The sequence below is a fragment of the Dermacentor andersoni genome, chromosome 5 (genome assembly GCF_023375885.2).
Source record: "Dermacentor andersoni chromosome 5, qqDerAnde1_hic_scaffold, whole genome shotgun sequence".
Lineage (NCBI taxonomy): Eukaryota > Metazoa > Arthropoda > Arachnida > Ixodida > Ixodidae > Dermacentor > Dermacentor andersoni.
The window spans coordinates 156,586,545-156,603,328 of record NC_092818.1 but is presented as its reverse complement, the minus strand read 5'-3'; the positions used below and the strand labels follow the sequence as shown (position 1 = coordinate 156,603,328).

The 16,784-nt window shown below is 47.3% G+C and overlaps 2 protein-coding genes across 2 annotated transcripts in view; both read left to right on the top strand.

Annotated features, from left to right (window-relative positions):
- Positions 1 to 2,774: 2,774 nt before the first annotated feature.
- Positions 2,775 to 6,631, top strand: LOC129384909 (uncharacterized). The gene is made up of 4 exons (XM_055070545.1): positions 2,775 to 2,831; positions 2,922 to 3,345; positions 5,375 to 5,643; positions 6,281 to 6,631. Exons 1-4 carry the CDS (start codon positions 2,775 to 2,777, stop codon positions 6,629 to 6,631), a joined length of 1,101 nt encoding a protein of 366 aa, XP_054926520.1.
- A 257-nt stretch (positions 6,632 to 6,888) lies between these two features.
- Positions 6,889 to 16,784, top strand: part of LOC126531445 (phospholipid-transporting ATPase ABCA3-like) — a 28,913-nt gene continuing 19,017 nt past the window's right edge. Inside the window, exons 1-6 of the mRNA XM_050178967.3 lie at positions 6,889 to 7,245; positions 7,520 to 7,673; positions 7,799 to 8,083; positions 11,615 to 11,896; positions 14,391 to 14,537; positions 15,329 to 15,889. Of these exons, the coding sequence (XP_050034924.3) occupies positions 6,920 to 7,245; positions 7,520 to 7,673; positions 7,799 to 8,083; positions 11,615 to 11,896; positions 14,391 to 14,537; positions 15,329 to 15,889 (1,755 nt within the window). The 5' untranslated portion in view covers positions 6,889 to 6,919. The remainder of the gene's footprint in view (positions 7,246 to 7,519; positions 7,674 to 7,798; positions 8,084 to 11,614; positions 11,897 to 14,390; positions 14,538 to 15,328; positions 15,890 to 16,784) is intronic.

Below are 16,784 nucleotides of genomic sequence, written 5' to 3'. Positions count from 1 at the left end.
TGTTTAAGGGATTGAAGGATATGTGCGTTTTAGTGTGCAAGCGGTCTCATGAGGATACAGTGAAGATATCGAGCATGCATTTCTATTGGAATCTGTCGCTTAAAGCTGCGCACAACTTTCATTTGTGTCTGGGAGACTGGAAGTGGTGTTGACTATGCAGCTGGTTTTAACTGCAAAACAAGATTAGTTTTTTTTCCTACAGGCTCGATAAAAAAATCTTGTGTCTCCTTGCACGAAGTGCCACTAGAAATTTAGAACAGCATTATATCTTTCCTTTACAGGCAAAATAGTATATAGTAGCAGTTCCCAGATCAAGACACCCTAAAAGTTCTGTCCTGATTTTCGGTTTTGGCTGCCTGCAAAATAACAACTTCCAATACGACGCTAATAAGTGCATTCAACAGCTCATCCATGCCAAGTGAATGCCGCAAAAGATTAGTCGTTATCACTGATCTTCCCGAGAGAGCCAGCAGTGCGGCATGTCAAATGCTGTTGACGTCTAATTGTTATATGAGAACCACGGCATAACTTTTTTCGCTCAATTCATATGCACACCAGCAAACGTGTGAGTTGGATACAGAAAGATGCTGCGCCTAAAACTTTAGCTGCGGTGGCATAGGCATTCGTTTCTTGCTCCGGACAGATTAACTCACTGTAAATTAAATGTACTGTTCACAAAAACTACAGCATTGTTCTTTTAATTGTCCTTATTTCGCAAGAAAGCGCCATTTCGTAGAGTGTACTCGAGAGGCCGAGTGCGATTTCTGGTTAAGTCCGCGGGCCATCACTACAGTGCGAGTAATAAACAACAAGCCTTTCAGTGGGCATTGCAACATCTGCATGTAGCTTTCACAAGCTGGAACGCGAGAAGAATCTGTGTCTGCGCTTTATGTAGCTTTTCAGCATGCACCTTTAGACTCATAAACTTACCGCAAACATTTGCATTACCATAGCAGAGAGACTAGTATTTCGGCTTAGTGGCAAAGACATCACGGAAGAGCAGTCACTTTCCCTAGTCTGAGCACATTCCTTCAGATCCATAACGTTACTCACTTGAAACAAAATTTGCAAGACATCATGTCGGCGCAAAACGCTTGTATGTTTATATTATATTTTATGATAGGCGTCAGCTCTTAAACGTTTGGGCGTTCAATATGGCTGTCCTGCAGGTGCGCATTCAGAAGGAGGGGCCGGTGAGACACACCAAACATGTGACCGTGAACCCCTCCCACACACGCACACACCAGAAAATTTCGGTGTACCAGGGATACTTGCCATAGAACAGCGGGCAACAACACATGACTGCACACCACCTCCACCGGTCAAGTGCGTGCCTCCCCTCTGCTCCGTGAAACATTCCTGGTTTTACGTCACTGCTAACTTGCGCCGCGCGCACGTACCACACCATCTTTCAGCACCCAGGTAGCGGCTCGTATTGTACTGACGAAGCCCACACGTGCAACGCGACCACTCCAGGAAGTGTGCCTGCAGTATCACTAGTGCGGGTATTTGGCCTCTCCAGTGCTGACTTAGGAATGCATTTCTTGGGCCCTTCTCGTGCAGGGGACCAGCATGGGCGTGGTCGACCAGCTGTACACGATCGTGTGGAAGGACGTGTACGTGCAGGCCATCAAGCGCCACTACTACGTGACCACCGTCGAGGTGGTCCTCATCATCCTCTCGTTCTTCGCCGTAGAACACGACCGGCCCATACTGCCGCACAAACACTGCGCCAAGCCGCCCTGCCTGCGCTACTCCGAGCCACGCGAGTACCATGAGCGGCAGCTGGGAAACTTCAGCTGCCCGCAAATGGTAACGCGGTTTTACCACGAACGCCGGTTTTCGCCTAGGTCTCTCACAGACGTTTGGTATCAGAATGGAGCAGAAACTACGCGTCATTGCCCGAAATGGCGGCATCCAGCCTGCCCGCTTCAGGCCTATACCCGATTTATGACCCATTTGCTGTTTTCACTGGAACTGAACGATCACTTCGATACCCTTCATCTCACCTCGGCAACGATCTTGGGCGTGATTATGCCAGTCTTCATGACGTCGCTTTGAGACCACCATAATTAAAGCATTTTTATAACTTGAAATACATTTGAATATCTGCACTTCCATAAATGACCAGTATTGCTCGTATGTTACTATATCGTGTTTATTTTATTGTTATGTTATGATGGAATACATATGGGGATCGCATATATATATATATATATATATATATATTATCATTGTAGGGCGTATCTCTTTTTTTTTTCTTGTGTTTGGAGTGAGGTGATTCGACGCTTTATAAGGCATTTGTTTGACTTCATATCAAACCTCTTCACAACTGTGTATTTGTTGTCAAAAATAAACTCGACGAACGATTAGGAGGTAAGGTTTCAAAGAAAACAGAGAGTCCTGGCAAGCTGGTGTCTATTCGTAAGCTTCTTTCCACTCGGCCTCCACCCTGGCTCGAGAAGGTGTAAGACATGAAGAGCCGCCCCTTACTCACGGCTCACGGCTTTTAGTATTCACAGCTAATACTCACGGCTTCTAATAAACTCTTAACCTCCTTCACATTTTCTGAGCAAGAATGGCCATAGCCAGGACTTTCTAGCGTGTACTCCAATGAATTTTAATTGAAATACCTTTCTCGAGCGACTCGTTATCAGAGGAATCGCCGAGGATCATTATGCAAGTGCAGTTTCTACATCAATGGAAGGCAACGCGGCCCAGAACTCAGTGTAGTCAAGGGAATAACTATAATGGTAGCCTGTTTGTCAATAAGGATGGCGCACTCTAGTGTAATCTTAGTTTTCTCCCTCACCATTCCATTCGTGCCCCAGGTGTGAGAGTCCCCAGACTTAACTTTTCGAACAGAACCTTCCTTCGATTGCTGCCGATGACACTCGAGGCACGTACGCGCCGCACTTCAGGTGCTGTACGCGCCGCGCAAGATCGGCGACAAGCTGTTCCAGTCAGCCTTCAAGGACAACGACAAGGTGCGCGTGGCGGGCTTCGAGACGGTGGACAGCATGCTGACCACCTTCCACAAGGTGTCGCCAAAGCCGAAGCGCGGTCCCGAGCAGCGCGTCGTCGCCGTCACGCTGGGCGAGAGCGGAGAGGCCGTCTCGAAGCATGGGCTCGCGTTCAGCGTCAGCTTCTACGACGAGTTCGTGTACATGTCGAAGCGGCTCAACGGGTACGCGCTGTTCGAGCCGCTGCCCAACCCGGTGACGCAGCGTGAGAGCGTCGCCTGCCTCCAGCTCGCGCTGAGCCAGGCGCACCTCGCATCGGTGGCGGCCGACAAGCAGTACGCCGAGAAACCTTACAGCATAGCCACGCATCGAATCACCGAGGGTGCGTGACTCAATGCGTTGCTGAAGGGCAAGCTGTATGATTCGCCCTAAGAAAACCAGATGTAGCTGTCTCTGATCGGCACCACCTTAGTACGAAGCCGTTTTTACGACTCATGGTCCGAAGGCTGCGATGGTTTTGATGCGTCTCTAATTCGCAGGAGGCACATGGCAGCATGCCGCGTGCGATGCACTTCGCGTCTAGCCGTGCAGACAACTGCGACGGAAGTGCTGTCAAAAACAATGGGAGCAGCGGTGTCGTTCTGAGTGACGCTCACCGTGCCAGACGCCGCGCAGCACCGCGTGTCCCCTAGTTAAGGCGGGCACGTGATCCACGGAAGCCCTCGGCCGAAATGGCAGAAACCAATTCCACGAAATTTAATTGAAACTACAAATCGCGTAGATGGTAACTGGTGCTAGCGGAAACCCTAAATTTCACGCAGGCTGGAGCTAAGGAACAGATCAAATGAAGTTGCCTCGGCTACAGTGGAAGGTCGCAGAGGATCATAGCTCAGAGATCATAACCAAAAAAATGATCGGTTGTTCTTTCATGAATCCCCTCTACAACTTAACGAAATCACTTGGCGTCAAAGTGAAAATTAAGATTGTTGCATAGTTGATCCTAGTTAGGTGACTAATTAAGCGGGCAATAGAACATACTCTTAGCAACGCCACATGACGGCAAACCATATGTCGTGGGTTTCAACTGCGGTTAACCACTTTTAAAGCGAAAGCTTTGCTGGCAGCGAACTTGCGATTTCGCCGTGGCATTGCTCCAAGGAGGCACATGACGTCACAACGCGCGCCTAGCCGCGGATATTTCTCCCTCTCTCGCTCCCTTGTCACTACTGCGCATGCGCCATCAGTAGCAGCGAGCCACGGGTGTTCCGCCGCTACGAAGCGCCTCGCTTTTCCGCCTCCGCTATGTGGTATGACGTCACACCTCGTTCCTCGTCATTGCGCTCGCCTCCGCTCGCTTCGCCAGCTGCGTCGTATGCCTGATAACATGTCGGAGGATTGAAAAGGAGAGCTCGCGTGCTCCACAACAACAGTTGAGGCGGCAGTATGGACGGCGACAATTCTGATAAGCAGGAGAAGGCCTGGAAACGACATCGGAACGAGGTGAAGAAAAAAGGACTCGCCCAGGAAACAGACGAACAACGCGCCGAACGATTGGCTAAACGCCGCAACATAGCTAGAGAACAAGACTAACATGGACTTGCAATCAAGATTAACCAAGGCTAACCATGCTATGCCTTAGCTTTCGCTACGTATATCCTGGCATAGCGAGCTAAGCTAGTGTCAATTTTTATCTTAAAGGATCCCTGCAACACCTTATCTTAATATAGAGTGCACTGATTTTTAACGAGTATATACTCACAGTAAGCTTTAAAAGCTACATAAAAATAAAGGAGAAGTAGAAGCGCAATGTTTAGTTCCAGTTCATTCCTCTTCAGCAAGTTTCCTCTCAGTGGTGGTGACGCCAATAACACTGTCTTTCAATGTTCACTTGACTATTTCTTCTTTCTTTTTGCGCTACAGATGTGGTAAGCTTTCAACGTTAGCGTCTTAAAAACGTGCCTCGGGACCCGAGAATCAGTGGTGATAAGCGTGTGGGAAACGTTAGCAACCACCGCATACCCATTGGTTGTAAGATTCGAAGGATAGGCGTGCGTGCGTGAGCTTTCACTCCCTAGTACCTCATGATCATGAACAATCGCCCAATGAATCGCGTCTATAAACTATCATTCGAGTTTATGACATCATATTTTGGGCGTAATAGAGCGGCCTCGAAAACCACAGTAGAGACAGAGCGATCTTTTATGTGAGATTGTGAGGTCCCTGCTGTGTGCAGCGGAGTGACGTACGACTCTCATGTTCATGAGAATAGCGTCCACAGATCGCGAAAGTTTTCTTGCCGTGTTCCTAAAGGGTGGCAGGGCTACTACAGTAAGTAAGGCTTACTAGAGCAACTGTGTGCACGACGTTCTTTTTTACGAGAAATAGCGCCACATTTCTTCCTGGCACTGCAGGGCCGTACCCGCTCGACGCGCCTTCGCACCGGTGGCTGATGCTGATACGGTTGGGTGTCGGGTACTTGGTGCCCTTCTGCTTGATTCTGTCGCGCGTGGTAGAGGAAACGCAGCAGGGAATGCGTGAGAAGCTTCGCCTGGTCGGCCTCCGCGCTACCGCCTACCGCGCGGGTCACTGGATGGCCGGCTTCTTCTCGGGGATTGTGAGCGTCGCCATGGTCATGGCCTACATGACCGCCGTAGAGAACACCAGTGATCATGGCTCGCAGGTGGGCTCACTTCTTCGACAAGCCGGGCACTTTTGGTGTACACGTGTTGACTTACTACCAGCGCTGCAATCTTACTGACGTCAGGTTTACCGAAGCGCAGATTTTTCCCACTCTTCTTCACTTAGAAAATAAAATTACAGGATAACTTGCTGCCGCGTATGGTGTAAGCATTGGCATATTGGTCTAGAAAGTTTTATTCCGTCTAGCGCAATTAATATATGCCACAACCTCGTATGTGGCCTATGCATTCGCCTGCATTCCACTGCCGTTACCACCCGGGACAAAACACCTGACTTTATACTTCATGGGTTTAAAATTGATCGCCCGCTGCTCTTTGGCTTTTTCTTTATTATTGCATGCCTAAGCTTCTAATATACGCATACTTGAGGAAGGCCACAAGGAAACAAGAGACAGTAAATACATTGAGGCCCACCTTTATCCAATGTTTTTGATGAAGGCCGATCGCTACCCACGGCGTCGAAACGTTCTTGTTTTCATCGTTTGCTTGATTAATATTTAATTGCAGTTGTAAGACAAGCTCAACTTTGATAGCTTGCACGACGTCTGTCATCTGTGTCGGTGGACAGTCAGTACCAGTATAGTACTCCTCTGCACGTGCGTGCTCTATTGTTTACAGGCCTTCCTGGACGGCACAAACAAGCTGGTGGTTCTCATGTGCTTCGGCCTCTTCACGGCGCAGTACATTTCGAAGGCGATGCTTCTTGCGCTCTTCTTTAGAGACACTGCACTGGCTGTGGTGTTCGGTGTGCTGTACTGGCACATCAGCTACGTAATGCCCTGCGTAATTCTCGAAGATATGCAGGGTCGCGCGGCCCATTACATCCTCCTGGATCGCTGGACCAAGCTTCTCACCGCAACGTTGCCATGTGTCGGCATGCACTGGTGCTTCCGCATTATTGGCTGTGCCAACACTGTCGGTAACAATGTGTTTTTTTCTCATCTCTCTACACACGCTACATTGCGTTAGGAAAAGCCGAAAAAGGATGTTCATGTCCAGGAGGTTACAGCACGGCAAAATTCTTCGAGAGATATTGCTGAGCACCGAAGCGTAGATGCTTCTGGCTACCCGAGTGCCTTTGTCCTCCCGCCTTTTCTTAATGATCATCGTGAACAAATTAAGTGTTGCTGTAAAAAAGAGTTAATTTAGTATTCAGCCCTCTGAAAATACACTACAGTTGCATTACGCAATCGCTTAGGACGTGTTGCATTGAATGGTTGCTGAGTTGAAAGCACATGTGACGTTACCTCGCAGCACATGTCACGAGACGTTACGCATGCAGGGGAGCAGTACACGTTCTCCTCGGTGACCTCCTATGTGCTAGAGCTGGACAATGTGACCATGTTCGAGATCTGGACGGTCATGCTGATAGACAGCTTCGTCAACATCTATCTGGGGTGGTACTTCAGCCACGTTCTAACATCGTACATTGGCGTACCATACGTGCCCTGGTTTCCTTTCATGTACCGCTACTGGTTGCCCACAGAGAAGGGCTCGTTCCAGCAGGTACCGCCATCCACGCCCGATGGACTCAACTTTGAGCCGTATCCCGTAGACAAGGAAGAGGTCGTCTTTGTGAACAGGTATGTTTCCCTTTGATTACTATCAACAAAAAAAAAAAAAACGTGCTAGAACGTATAATTTCGTTGTCGGTTATCAAGCTCGGCCGAACGGAACAGTGTACCCCTGATTTTTTTATATTTATGAAACTAATCTATTGACAGCTATCCCAGCAACTTATGACTGAATATGAATTTTTTTAAGAGTGAAATGAAAAGAAGCAGTAAATATATTGCTCTTGCAGTTGTCGTTGCTTTCTCATGCTTGTCACTGCTGTCCCTCTGTGAACTTGAGCAGGCTGGAATACGAGAGGAAACAGAAGCACGTCCTGCGGGACACGAGTTTCAAGGCGTACCAAGGAGAAATCATGATAATTTTGGGTCCCAGCGGAGCGGGAAAGACAGCGCTCGTGGACATTATCAGCGGTGGTGCCGTGGCTACACAGGGCCAGGTGAGTGATGAAACTTCGTTGATCTGATTTTGAGAGTGCCAGAGGAGATAGTGCTTAGCGGGAGAGTGATGATAAGTGACTACGCCTGAGTAAGCCACACGACTTCATCCCCTGCGTGGTCGTAGGTGATCGTGAACGGCTACGACGTGGCCGTGCAGACGCAGCTCGCGCGCCAGCTGATGGGCGTCGTGCAACAGCGCGACGTGCTGTTCTATGACCTGACTGTGGCCGAGCATTTGATTTTCTTCGGGGCGCTCGCGGGACTCTCCGGGGATGCCCTGGTGCACCGCTGCGTCGAGCTCCAAGACATGTTCTCTCTTGGCAACATCGCCGATGTGCGCACCAACTTACTCCAGGAAGGACAGAAGCGCTCCCTTGCCTTCGCCATAGCCATAGTGGTACCACCTAAGGTATCGTCAACATGCGATTCCTGCGGGCTCTTGAATATTTTTCGTAGTTTCACAGTGTAATGAGAGATCATGCGTGGTGTCGATGCCATTAAGAATGTGCTGAGAAATGGCTGGGATGGTACCTTGACAGTGACGTCGTGATATCAGCAATTGGGAGTGAGGAAGCGCTGCCTTACGCTGTTTCCGAGTTACAAATGTAATCTTTTCCATCCAAGAATATTTCACCAGTCTTCTAAAACAACGCACAAGAACTCTGCATAGAGATGGATAGAGAGACTTTCGGTTTGGGCTTTCCTTTCTAACCGCTGACAACGGCGCCCTGGTGAAAGCCAGTTTGGAAGACAGCTCGGAGTAAGATAAATGTTGCTGAGTCAGGTATATATTAGACTTCTTCAAAGCTCGCGGCAACAAACGCAAAAACATTAGCGTTGCGTGATACACACTGGGCACGCCAAGTACATATGTGATGCTGGAGTTATTGCAAGCGGGCACCACTTTCGAGATTTTGGCTTCAACGCTAACGCATGTGAGGGGAGTCTTGCGTATAAGAAAACATGGTGGCGCTCGCCGAAGTGGTTTTCGTCACTCTCTCGAGTGGCGCCGAAGATAACAGACGTGTCCATTGGAAGTGCTTTCACAGCGCAGCAGGACGCTAACTTTATTTCATTTTTCGTTCATTTGGTTCTTAGGAGTGTTTTATTTTTCATGCTCTTCAGCTTTGTGGTCTTTTTGGTTAGATGTAAGCAGCTAATAGTTGTCCTTGTTTCTACAAGTGGAGTTACTTTTGTACTAAACCTTGCTAGTAAAAGATGAAGATCGGTATAGGAGGAATCTACACGTGCGTTGCTCCAAGTGCGAGCGTTTCTATGCGCCGGAACAAACTCTGTTGCAGTAAGCACGTGAAGCAAACGGGTTTGTTTTTATCGGTAGGATGCGTGCGCTAACGTCGCGACTAGACCGTCTAGAGCTGGAGAAGCATGGGCTAGCTAAGTGGGTTGGAAAACTAGAAAAGGAACTCAAGAGCGAAAAGAAGCCGAAGAAGGGGGTAGGAGAAAAGCTAGCCAACGTAGAAATGAAGCTCAGGGCCCCCATTCCGCTAAGCAATGGTGAACGCTTCGATGCGAGCACGGCCAATGGGCCTGGTTTCGAAGCGAGAGCAGGTAAGGAAACCGAAACGGCCACGCCGGAAAGCAATGACGGACACGTCAGTGATGGTCACAAAGAGGGCTACCGCTGACGTGCCGGCCACGGAAGACAACGCGAATGGTGAGGATGAGGCATGGGGTGAGGGCATCGCGGCCACAGATGCAACTTTCGGTAGCGAAGAGGAGAAAACACGTGGAGTTGTCTTTCTTGGGATTCAAACATGCGTAAAATAGAACCTGCGATACTATAGAGGCTTGGCGTAGGCGAGCGAGTCCAGATTAGCCCGCTTCCAGGGAAACCGATTAATGAAGTGATAACGAAAGCCAAGCAACACATGTGGGACGCAATGGAGGAGGGGCATCTAGTGGTGGTAATGGGCAGAGTGATTCGCGTACTGAAAGGACAGGGGACAGGGATCGCGAAGCAAATAACCAAAGGTGCTACCGACCTGCAGAACGTTTCAAAGGAAGTGCAAATCGCGGTGTGCACGGAGCCAAATGTTGAAAGGCACGGGTATGCAATCGAAAGGGCAGTGCTTACAGCTAATATGGATATTTGGACGCTACCTAAGGCAATGAATTTTACGGTCATTGAAATCGACAGAGAAGTGCACCGAGCAGAGCACAAAGGCGCTTTTGTGAGCGAATTTTTAGTGATAGTGTAGCAACACTGGTTGGACGTCGATTCCCGGCACGGGCCGTAGCTTTTTTGGGCAGGCCTCAGGCAATCAGGAAAGAAGAAGTATTGAATGTAGCGACACACCAACAGGGGCAGAATTAGACCACAAGGAGTCAAGAAAAGAAGCACAAAGGATAATGATAGAGACGGTAAAATTTATTGAATAAACATGTAGGGTGGTGGCAAGCAGAAAAAATTCTGGAAATTCAAAGGCAGCTGAATGACGAAGATATTACCGTGTAACCTTGATCGAAACGCATATACGAGATTTGGAGCAGCCGTAGAATGACTGGGCCAAGGAAAGGCGGTGGACTAGGCATGCTAATTAGATGAGGAACGACGTGACGAAATTTCAGAGAGACATGTAAGGAGCATTTATTCATTAACGGTACATGGGAAGGCAAAAAGATGTGGCTTGGAGTAGCTTGCCTATGGACGGGGAATGATAGCAGAGATAAAAATAAAGAATTGATAGCATATTAGAAGCGATAATAATTGTTTCGATCAATCGGGCCAGGTGACATAAGTAGGAGATATCAGTTCGCGCATGGAGGGTTCAGACGGATATACTAATTAAAACGGCTCTCGATCTGCATCTGTACGATGAACAGAAGGTTATAGAACTTAACAGGGAGAAAAACTGCCATGGACAGGTAACCAGCAATGCGGAATAAAGTAGTCATGTATCGCTTACGCCTTAGTCTTAGAAAGGGTCTACGAACGGCAAGACCAAATGATTAAGTGAACATGGAAAAGATAGCCTGGATAGCGATCACAAACTTTTAACCTGAAAGTTTGGGAGCGATACTAATGCAATACACAAACCAACATCATCACAATTTCTAAATATGAATGGAAAGCAAATAACAGAGATCGCAAGAAACATAGAGAAGAAAATGGAAGCGTTTCCTATAATATTCTACGTATATAAGGAACTGCATATGTAGACGTTTTGCAGCAGGAGATAAGACTGACACGGCAAAGAAAATATTGTTGGGTTGGAAAAGAGGAACCCACCTAAGTGGTGGAACAAGGAAATAAAACAAGCTATAGAAGAGCGTAAGCTGGCGTCTAAGGATCATCGAGGAAGCCAAAAAGTTGTGATCACACGAAGAGATGATCCTTAGATGGAGCACATACCTAGAATTAATCCAACAAAAAAATTTGCCATCACTCGCTTCCTTCATAGAGTTTAGCTCGGGAGGAATGCAAAATATGTTAACACGTAGTTCCGAAGCACAAAAAAGTTTTTCGGGAAAGGAAATAATATCTAAATTAAACAATATTCCAAAACAGAACACATATTGAGAACGCGCTATTCGGAAAAAGTCCACAATAGGACCATTACAGGGAAAGACCGGTATTAACGATTACGATAAACTGTTAAACGAGTATCGCGTAATGAACCTTATAATATATATCAGTAACTAGCGATCATCATAAATGCAGATTGCGATAAACATGTCACGCCTGTTACAGGTAAAGCCTTCTTACTATCTGCTAAGGAAGGGCTCATTCGGTACGTATTGTCCAGACACTTATTCAGTAGGTGCTTTGGAAGACTGGTGCGTCACACGTAGAACTACATAGAAAGCATTACCAATAAATTAGAAACGTACGTGCGATCCTAAACATCAAGTGTTGTCAACTGCGCGTACTTTGCTAACGAGCTTCGTCGCCCAATAATTGCGGCCCGCAATGTTACAGGTTCTGATCCTCGACGAACCCATGCGTGGCATGGATACGGCGTCGCGCGTCATCGTGTGGCAGGTGCTGCAGAAGCTAAGGCCGTCCACGTGCATAATCATCACAACGCCCGAGGTCGAGGAAGTCGAACTGCTCGCAGACCGCATCGCCATCCTGGGATTCGGGGCCCTGAAGTGCTGCGGTCGCACGGGCTTCCTGCAGCGCCGCTACGGCACTGGCTACAGCGTTACGCTCCACAAGGGTGCCAAGTTCGAAACGAAACGCACCCTGAAGGCCCTTCAGGTGGGGTGACGTTTTAATATTTTCCTGCACAGATGGATTTGAACCGGTTTTCGAGACAGACAGAGCGGATAAGTGTAAAGCGATGGAATGAGGCTAGCGAAAGAACATTAAATGAACACGCCAACGCCAAAACGTATGGTAGTATTTTCCAGGACTTCTCCATTTGCTAAAAGCTTTCGGCTTCGTCCTTCTCGTAGAAATTTTCATAAATTTGCTTACCGAAAATTATTGTTGAAATCTGTGAGTACCGAAGAAGAAAGGCGTGTTTGTGCATTCAGGTGCCTCCTCCTTCTGTCTTTTGTTTTCTTCACTTAAACTCTTTCTTCCTACCTGCACTTTACGTCAACAGGTCCGTTTTGTTCCCAAACACGGTTCGTCTCCCTATACAACAAAACTAAACGCCCGAGAGTAACAAGCCAATATAGCGGTAATTGGGCACTGGATCTGCGTAAATATTTTTATATCGCGCTCTGAGCTGGTGCTTCCTGTACTCCGTTTCATACATAGCCTGCAACGCTGGGGAAGCTACGCAAGAGGTTCGGTCACTGAAATTTATCGCTCCACACATTCCATATGCTTTGCTGCGTGCCAACAGCGTTTTCTCGTGCCAGGATGCACGTAAGGCTGCCTCGGCTGACCGGAAATGAAAAAGAAAGAAAAGGGAAAACCATGATAAGTAAATCGATCGAAATAAACCGATTAGCAGCCGTACACAGTTAGTTCAATCTTAAGGATCACGTTTTTCTTTTTAACGTGAAACTAAATCTAAAAAAAAAACTGTTTCACCTATTGCTGGCAAGAACACTGAACTATCTGTTCGTGCGAACGGTGGCAGCCACTGCAGAAAGTTTCTCTAGCCGCAACAGCGTTGCATGCATTGTATGAAACGGAATATTAGCAGCGGAACCTGATCGTGTTGCCTTAAAGTGCAAACATACTTGGAGAACAGATTTGTACTTAAAGAATTACATATAATTATTTACTTGTAATGTATTACATTTCTTGGTAACTTTGTAATTTAACCGTTGCATTTCTTCTTCGGTATAACGCTCGCTGTATTTCAATTACTTTTTCCAGTAACTAAACATTGGTAATTTATTACTTTTTTGGCGAGACAAGCTGTAACAGGTGACGCGATTTCGCGAGCCTAAATTTGGCAATAACCACAGTAGAAGGCCCGCGATCGTGGCACGTAGCAGCTAATTTTGACAGGCCAACCTGTGAGCTCAATGTCTGTTTCCTCATGTCAACACTCCACGACGAACTGAACCAGCGCTGGTATGCATGTATGTCTCAATCGCGACGGCCCCTTAGTACGTTAATACGCGGATATCACATACGGACGATTTTTACAGGTTTTTATCGACCCAACCGGGAGCATCTTGATTCTTCAAGTCCGAGTGACAATGAAGCGCTGCGCTTCACAGAGAACCCAGATGCTGAGTAACCACGATCTTGTGCACAAGAAGCGCTTACGTTACGACACCGTTCATACTCCTGAGCAAGCACATCGAGCGAGTTTTCAGTGTCGCTTCTGATGTCCTCATGACAAAAACAAATCCAAATGAGTAGTGAACTTCTTGAAATGAAACTGTTAGTAAAGATAAGCAATGTATGAAGGGCTGCAGAGAACGCATTTAATGTGCTAGGCCAGCTCGTTCTGCTTATGCGGTATCTGTCAGTGTTGTTAAAAGTTCGAAGGAAGGTAACGTAGAAGTGATCGATTACTTTCGAGTAATATTCCTCAATTACTTTCACGAGGCAGTAATTGGTAGCTGTGATCAATTAAATTTTTTATTAATGTAATTGTGATGGTAATCGGTTACATCTTTTTCTGTAACGTATACAAGTCTCTTGGATAAATACTTCGTGGAGGGCGATTTCAGTTCGAGGGGTAGCATGTGCGATAGACAACTACGCGCCGGCCGGCCGCGTCTGCGATTTGGAATGCTACACACTCGCAGTGAGCAGGGCGTTTCCCGGTGAAAGCGTGTCGAACGTCGTCGTGTGCTTTACTTACATATTGTATCTTATCAGCAGCGTTACTGGTTAACAGAAATGAAAGCTTCGCTTAAACCAATCCCCATTCCCATCCCTCGTGGCATTAATCGTGGGATCTGTATATATTGACACCTGTACTTGTTTGTCTTTATCAGGCGACACGTTTCACCGCCAAACAAATGTTATCGCACAGCGCAGGACGTGCCTGCATGTATCGGAAGTTTCTGGAATGCTATCGATGCTTCCATCCGCTGATCAGATTTCGACCATCGCCGACTGTGTTCGCCGCTGTCGCCGTTCTTTGAGTGTAGCCTGTTTTTGGGGGCACAAGTCCGCCCAATAGAACGCTAGTTTCGTCTTTGCCAGTTTGGCTGCTTTCTGCACGGTCACCGTGACAATATATATATATATATATATATATATATATATATATATATATATATATATATATATATATATATATAAATTGACTGGTGTCCAACATCGACCGCAGGCCAGAGTCCCCGAAAGCCGCCTGCTTCACGACCACCGCAACAGTGTCGTCTTCTCTTTGGGCATGCGCAACGGCTGCGAGCCCGTGTCAGCAGCGCTCCAGCTTCTCGAAAGTGACATGCAGGGAATGAGCATCGAGTCCATGCAGGTCAGTTCAGCAAAACACAAACTGTGCTTCGATAAACAAGTATCTAATTTTAGACGCACGTCGCCGCGGCGTAACCACAAGATTTAGGCTTAGGAAGTATCAGCGCTTGCGGTGGCTTTTTTACTATATTTCTGCAAGTATTGAATAATCTTCCCCATGATGTGGTGAAAGCTTCATATATATATATATATATATATATATATATATATATATATATATATATATATATATATATCGCTAACGTATCAAGAATAAGTGAATGGGCGCACACTTGAATGAATGTGCCCAAGCATGGGGGCCGGCGACTACACCTACAACAAATTAATGTTGGAAACTGAACGTTTCGTGACGGTCCACAGAGTATGCGAGTGACTTTCGATAATACGACTTTGTTACAAACTTTTGCAAACTACAAAGCATCTAAATTTCATGCATTATGCACAGTCAGAACAAATCTATCGCAATTGAGCAGGCCCGCGAGCGATTAGGGAGAAAATAAACAATCATATAGTAGCGGAACCGATGTACTTTACTGACTCGGAAACATGATAAGCCGCTGCTTTAAAGTGTTTGCCAAATACATAACGAAGATCAAAACACACTGACCCTTGGTTTAATTCATAAGCAGGAAGTTTGGACAGCTTGGAACGTATTTCCAACCCCGCTTTTAGTACTAGCATCGTATACGCTGCTAGTACCAGAATACAAGAAGAGAGGATAGCACAGATGATGCAGTAAAGAAGAAAACTGTTTGCATAGGCCGTGTGCCTGGCTTACACTTTCTCTTGCAGGTGAACGTGATCACCATGCAGGATGTCTTCACTCGCATGATTCTCGAGTTGGACGTCGCGAACATCGAGACCCGCCGCCGTGCGGCATCCGTTTCCCGCCGTTCCGTTCTCAAGTCGCACATGGGCGCCGCCACGGAGATTGAGTACTCGGAACGCGCCATGCTCCTTCCCACCGAGAATGTGGGCGGCATGTCCCACGTCGAGGAGTACGAGTCGTCGGTGCAGATCGAGCAGCACATGAAGACCTTGTTCGACTTGAAGGCTGGAAAGCCCACTTTCAAACAGACGCTGGTCGCCATGATCGAGAAGCGCCGCAACTACACCTGGCAGACGTTCGCGCTGCCTGTTCTCTGCTGGCTGCTGCCCGCCGCCCTCATGTTCGCCGAGTGCCAGTCGGAGAAGCGCCTCGTCGATCAGCTGGCAGTCAGCTTCGCCGGCGACAGGCTCACGTACGACCTGCCCTCGCTGCACCCTGGGTCAAAAGTGTTCGCTGCGGCAGACAAGGCATCGGAACCGTTCAAGGGGGAGTACCGTAAATTCTTGGACAGGGAGGACACGCAGGTAAGAGACACGCGGTGACGTGTTCTACCGCCATAGCGTGTCTTCCGGTTGCATGTCGATCTTGGTGTTTTGACCAATATACAAAGCGATGTGACTGAACGACATGTTTGTACACTAATTAAACGTAAACGTCTGCGTCATAATTTTCCCGTCGCGGGATCGAATTCGGGCCACGGCGGCCGCGTTTCGATGGGGGCGAAATGCGAAAACACCTGTGTACTTAGATTTCGGGGCACGTTAAAGAACCCCAGGTGGTACAAATTTCCGGAGTCCCTCACTACGGTATGCCTCATAATTAGATAGTGGTTATGGCGCCTAAAACCCCACAATTTCGAAAAAGATATTTTGCCGTTATGGTGACCAAACTTTTCCTCCAAATATCACTGACAGCGCGTTTTCTAACTAACGGAGCATATACTGATACTTCTGTAGTTAATAAAATGACCACATTTACGCAACAGCAAATAGCAGCGTAATGGAAAGCCTTTAAACATTGGCACAATCGCTATGTCATTTATGATGAGTCTGCCTGGCGCAAAATCCTTCCACACTAAGCACCGTCGAAAATAGCAATCGACGCTGTTATAGTTCTGAGGACGAGAAGGAGGAGGAGGAGGAAATGAAGATAGAAGGCAGGAATGTTAACTAGAGATGCATCTGGTTGGCTACCCTACTCGGGGGGACGGGAAAGAGGGAATAGAAAGATAAGAGAGAAAGGAAGGGGAGGGTTATGGTTCTGATTTAAACTTATGTGGTCAAGAGTACGTTCGTATTCGTCTTGAGCTTTTAAAGAAAGATAAGAGAGAAAGGAAGGGGAGGGTTATGGTTCTGATTTAAACTTATGTGGTCAAGAGTACGTTCGTATTCGTCTTGAGCTTTTAAAGAAAGATAAGAG

What these genes read in the sequence shown, in the direction of transcription:
- LOC129384909 (XM_055070545.1), top strand. Translation starts at nt 2,775, where the DNA reads ATGGCGCACTCTAGTGTAATCTTAGTTTTCTCCCTCACCATTCCATTC. An exon ending in CCATTCCATTCGTGCCCCAG is followed by an intron (nt 2,832 to 2,921) that starts GTGTGAGAGTCC and finishes GCCGCACTTCAG; the next exon opens with GTGCTGTACGCGCCGCGCAA. An exon ending in CCAGTGATCATGGCTCGCAG is followed by an intron (nt 5,644 to 6,280) that starts GTGGGCTCACTT and finishes TATTGTTTACAG; the next exon opens with GCCTTCCTGGACGGCACAAA.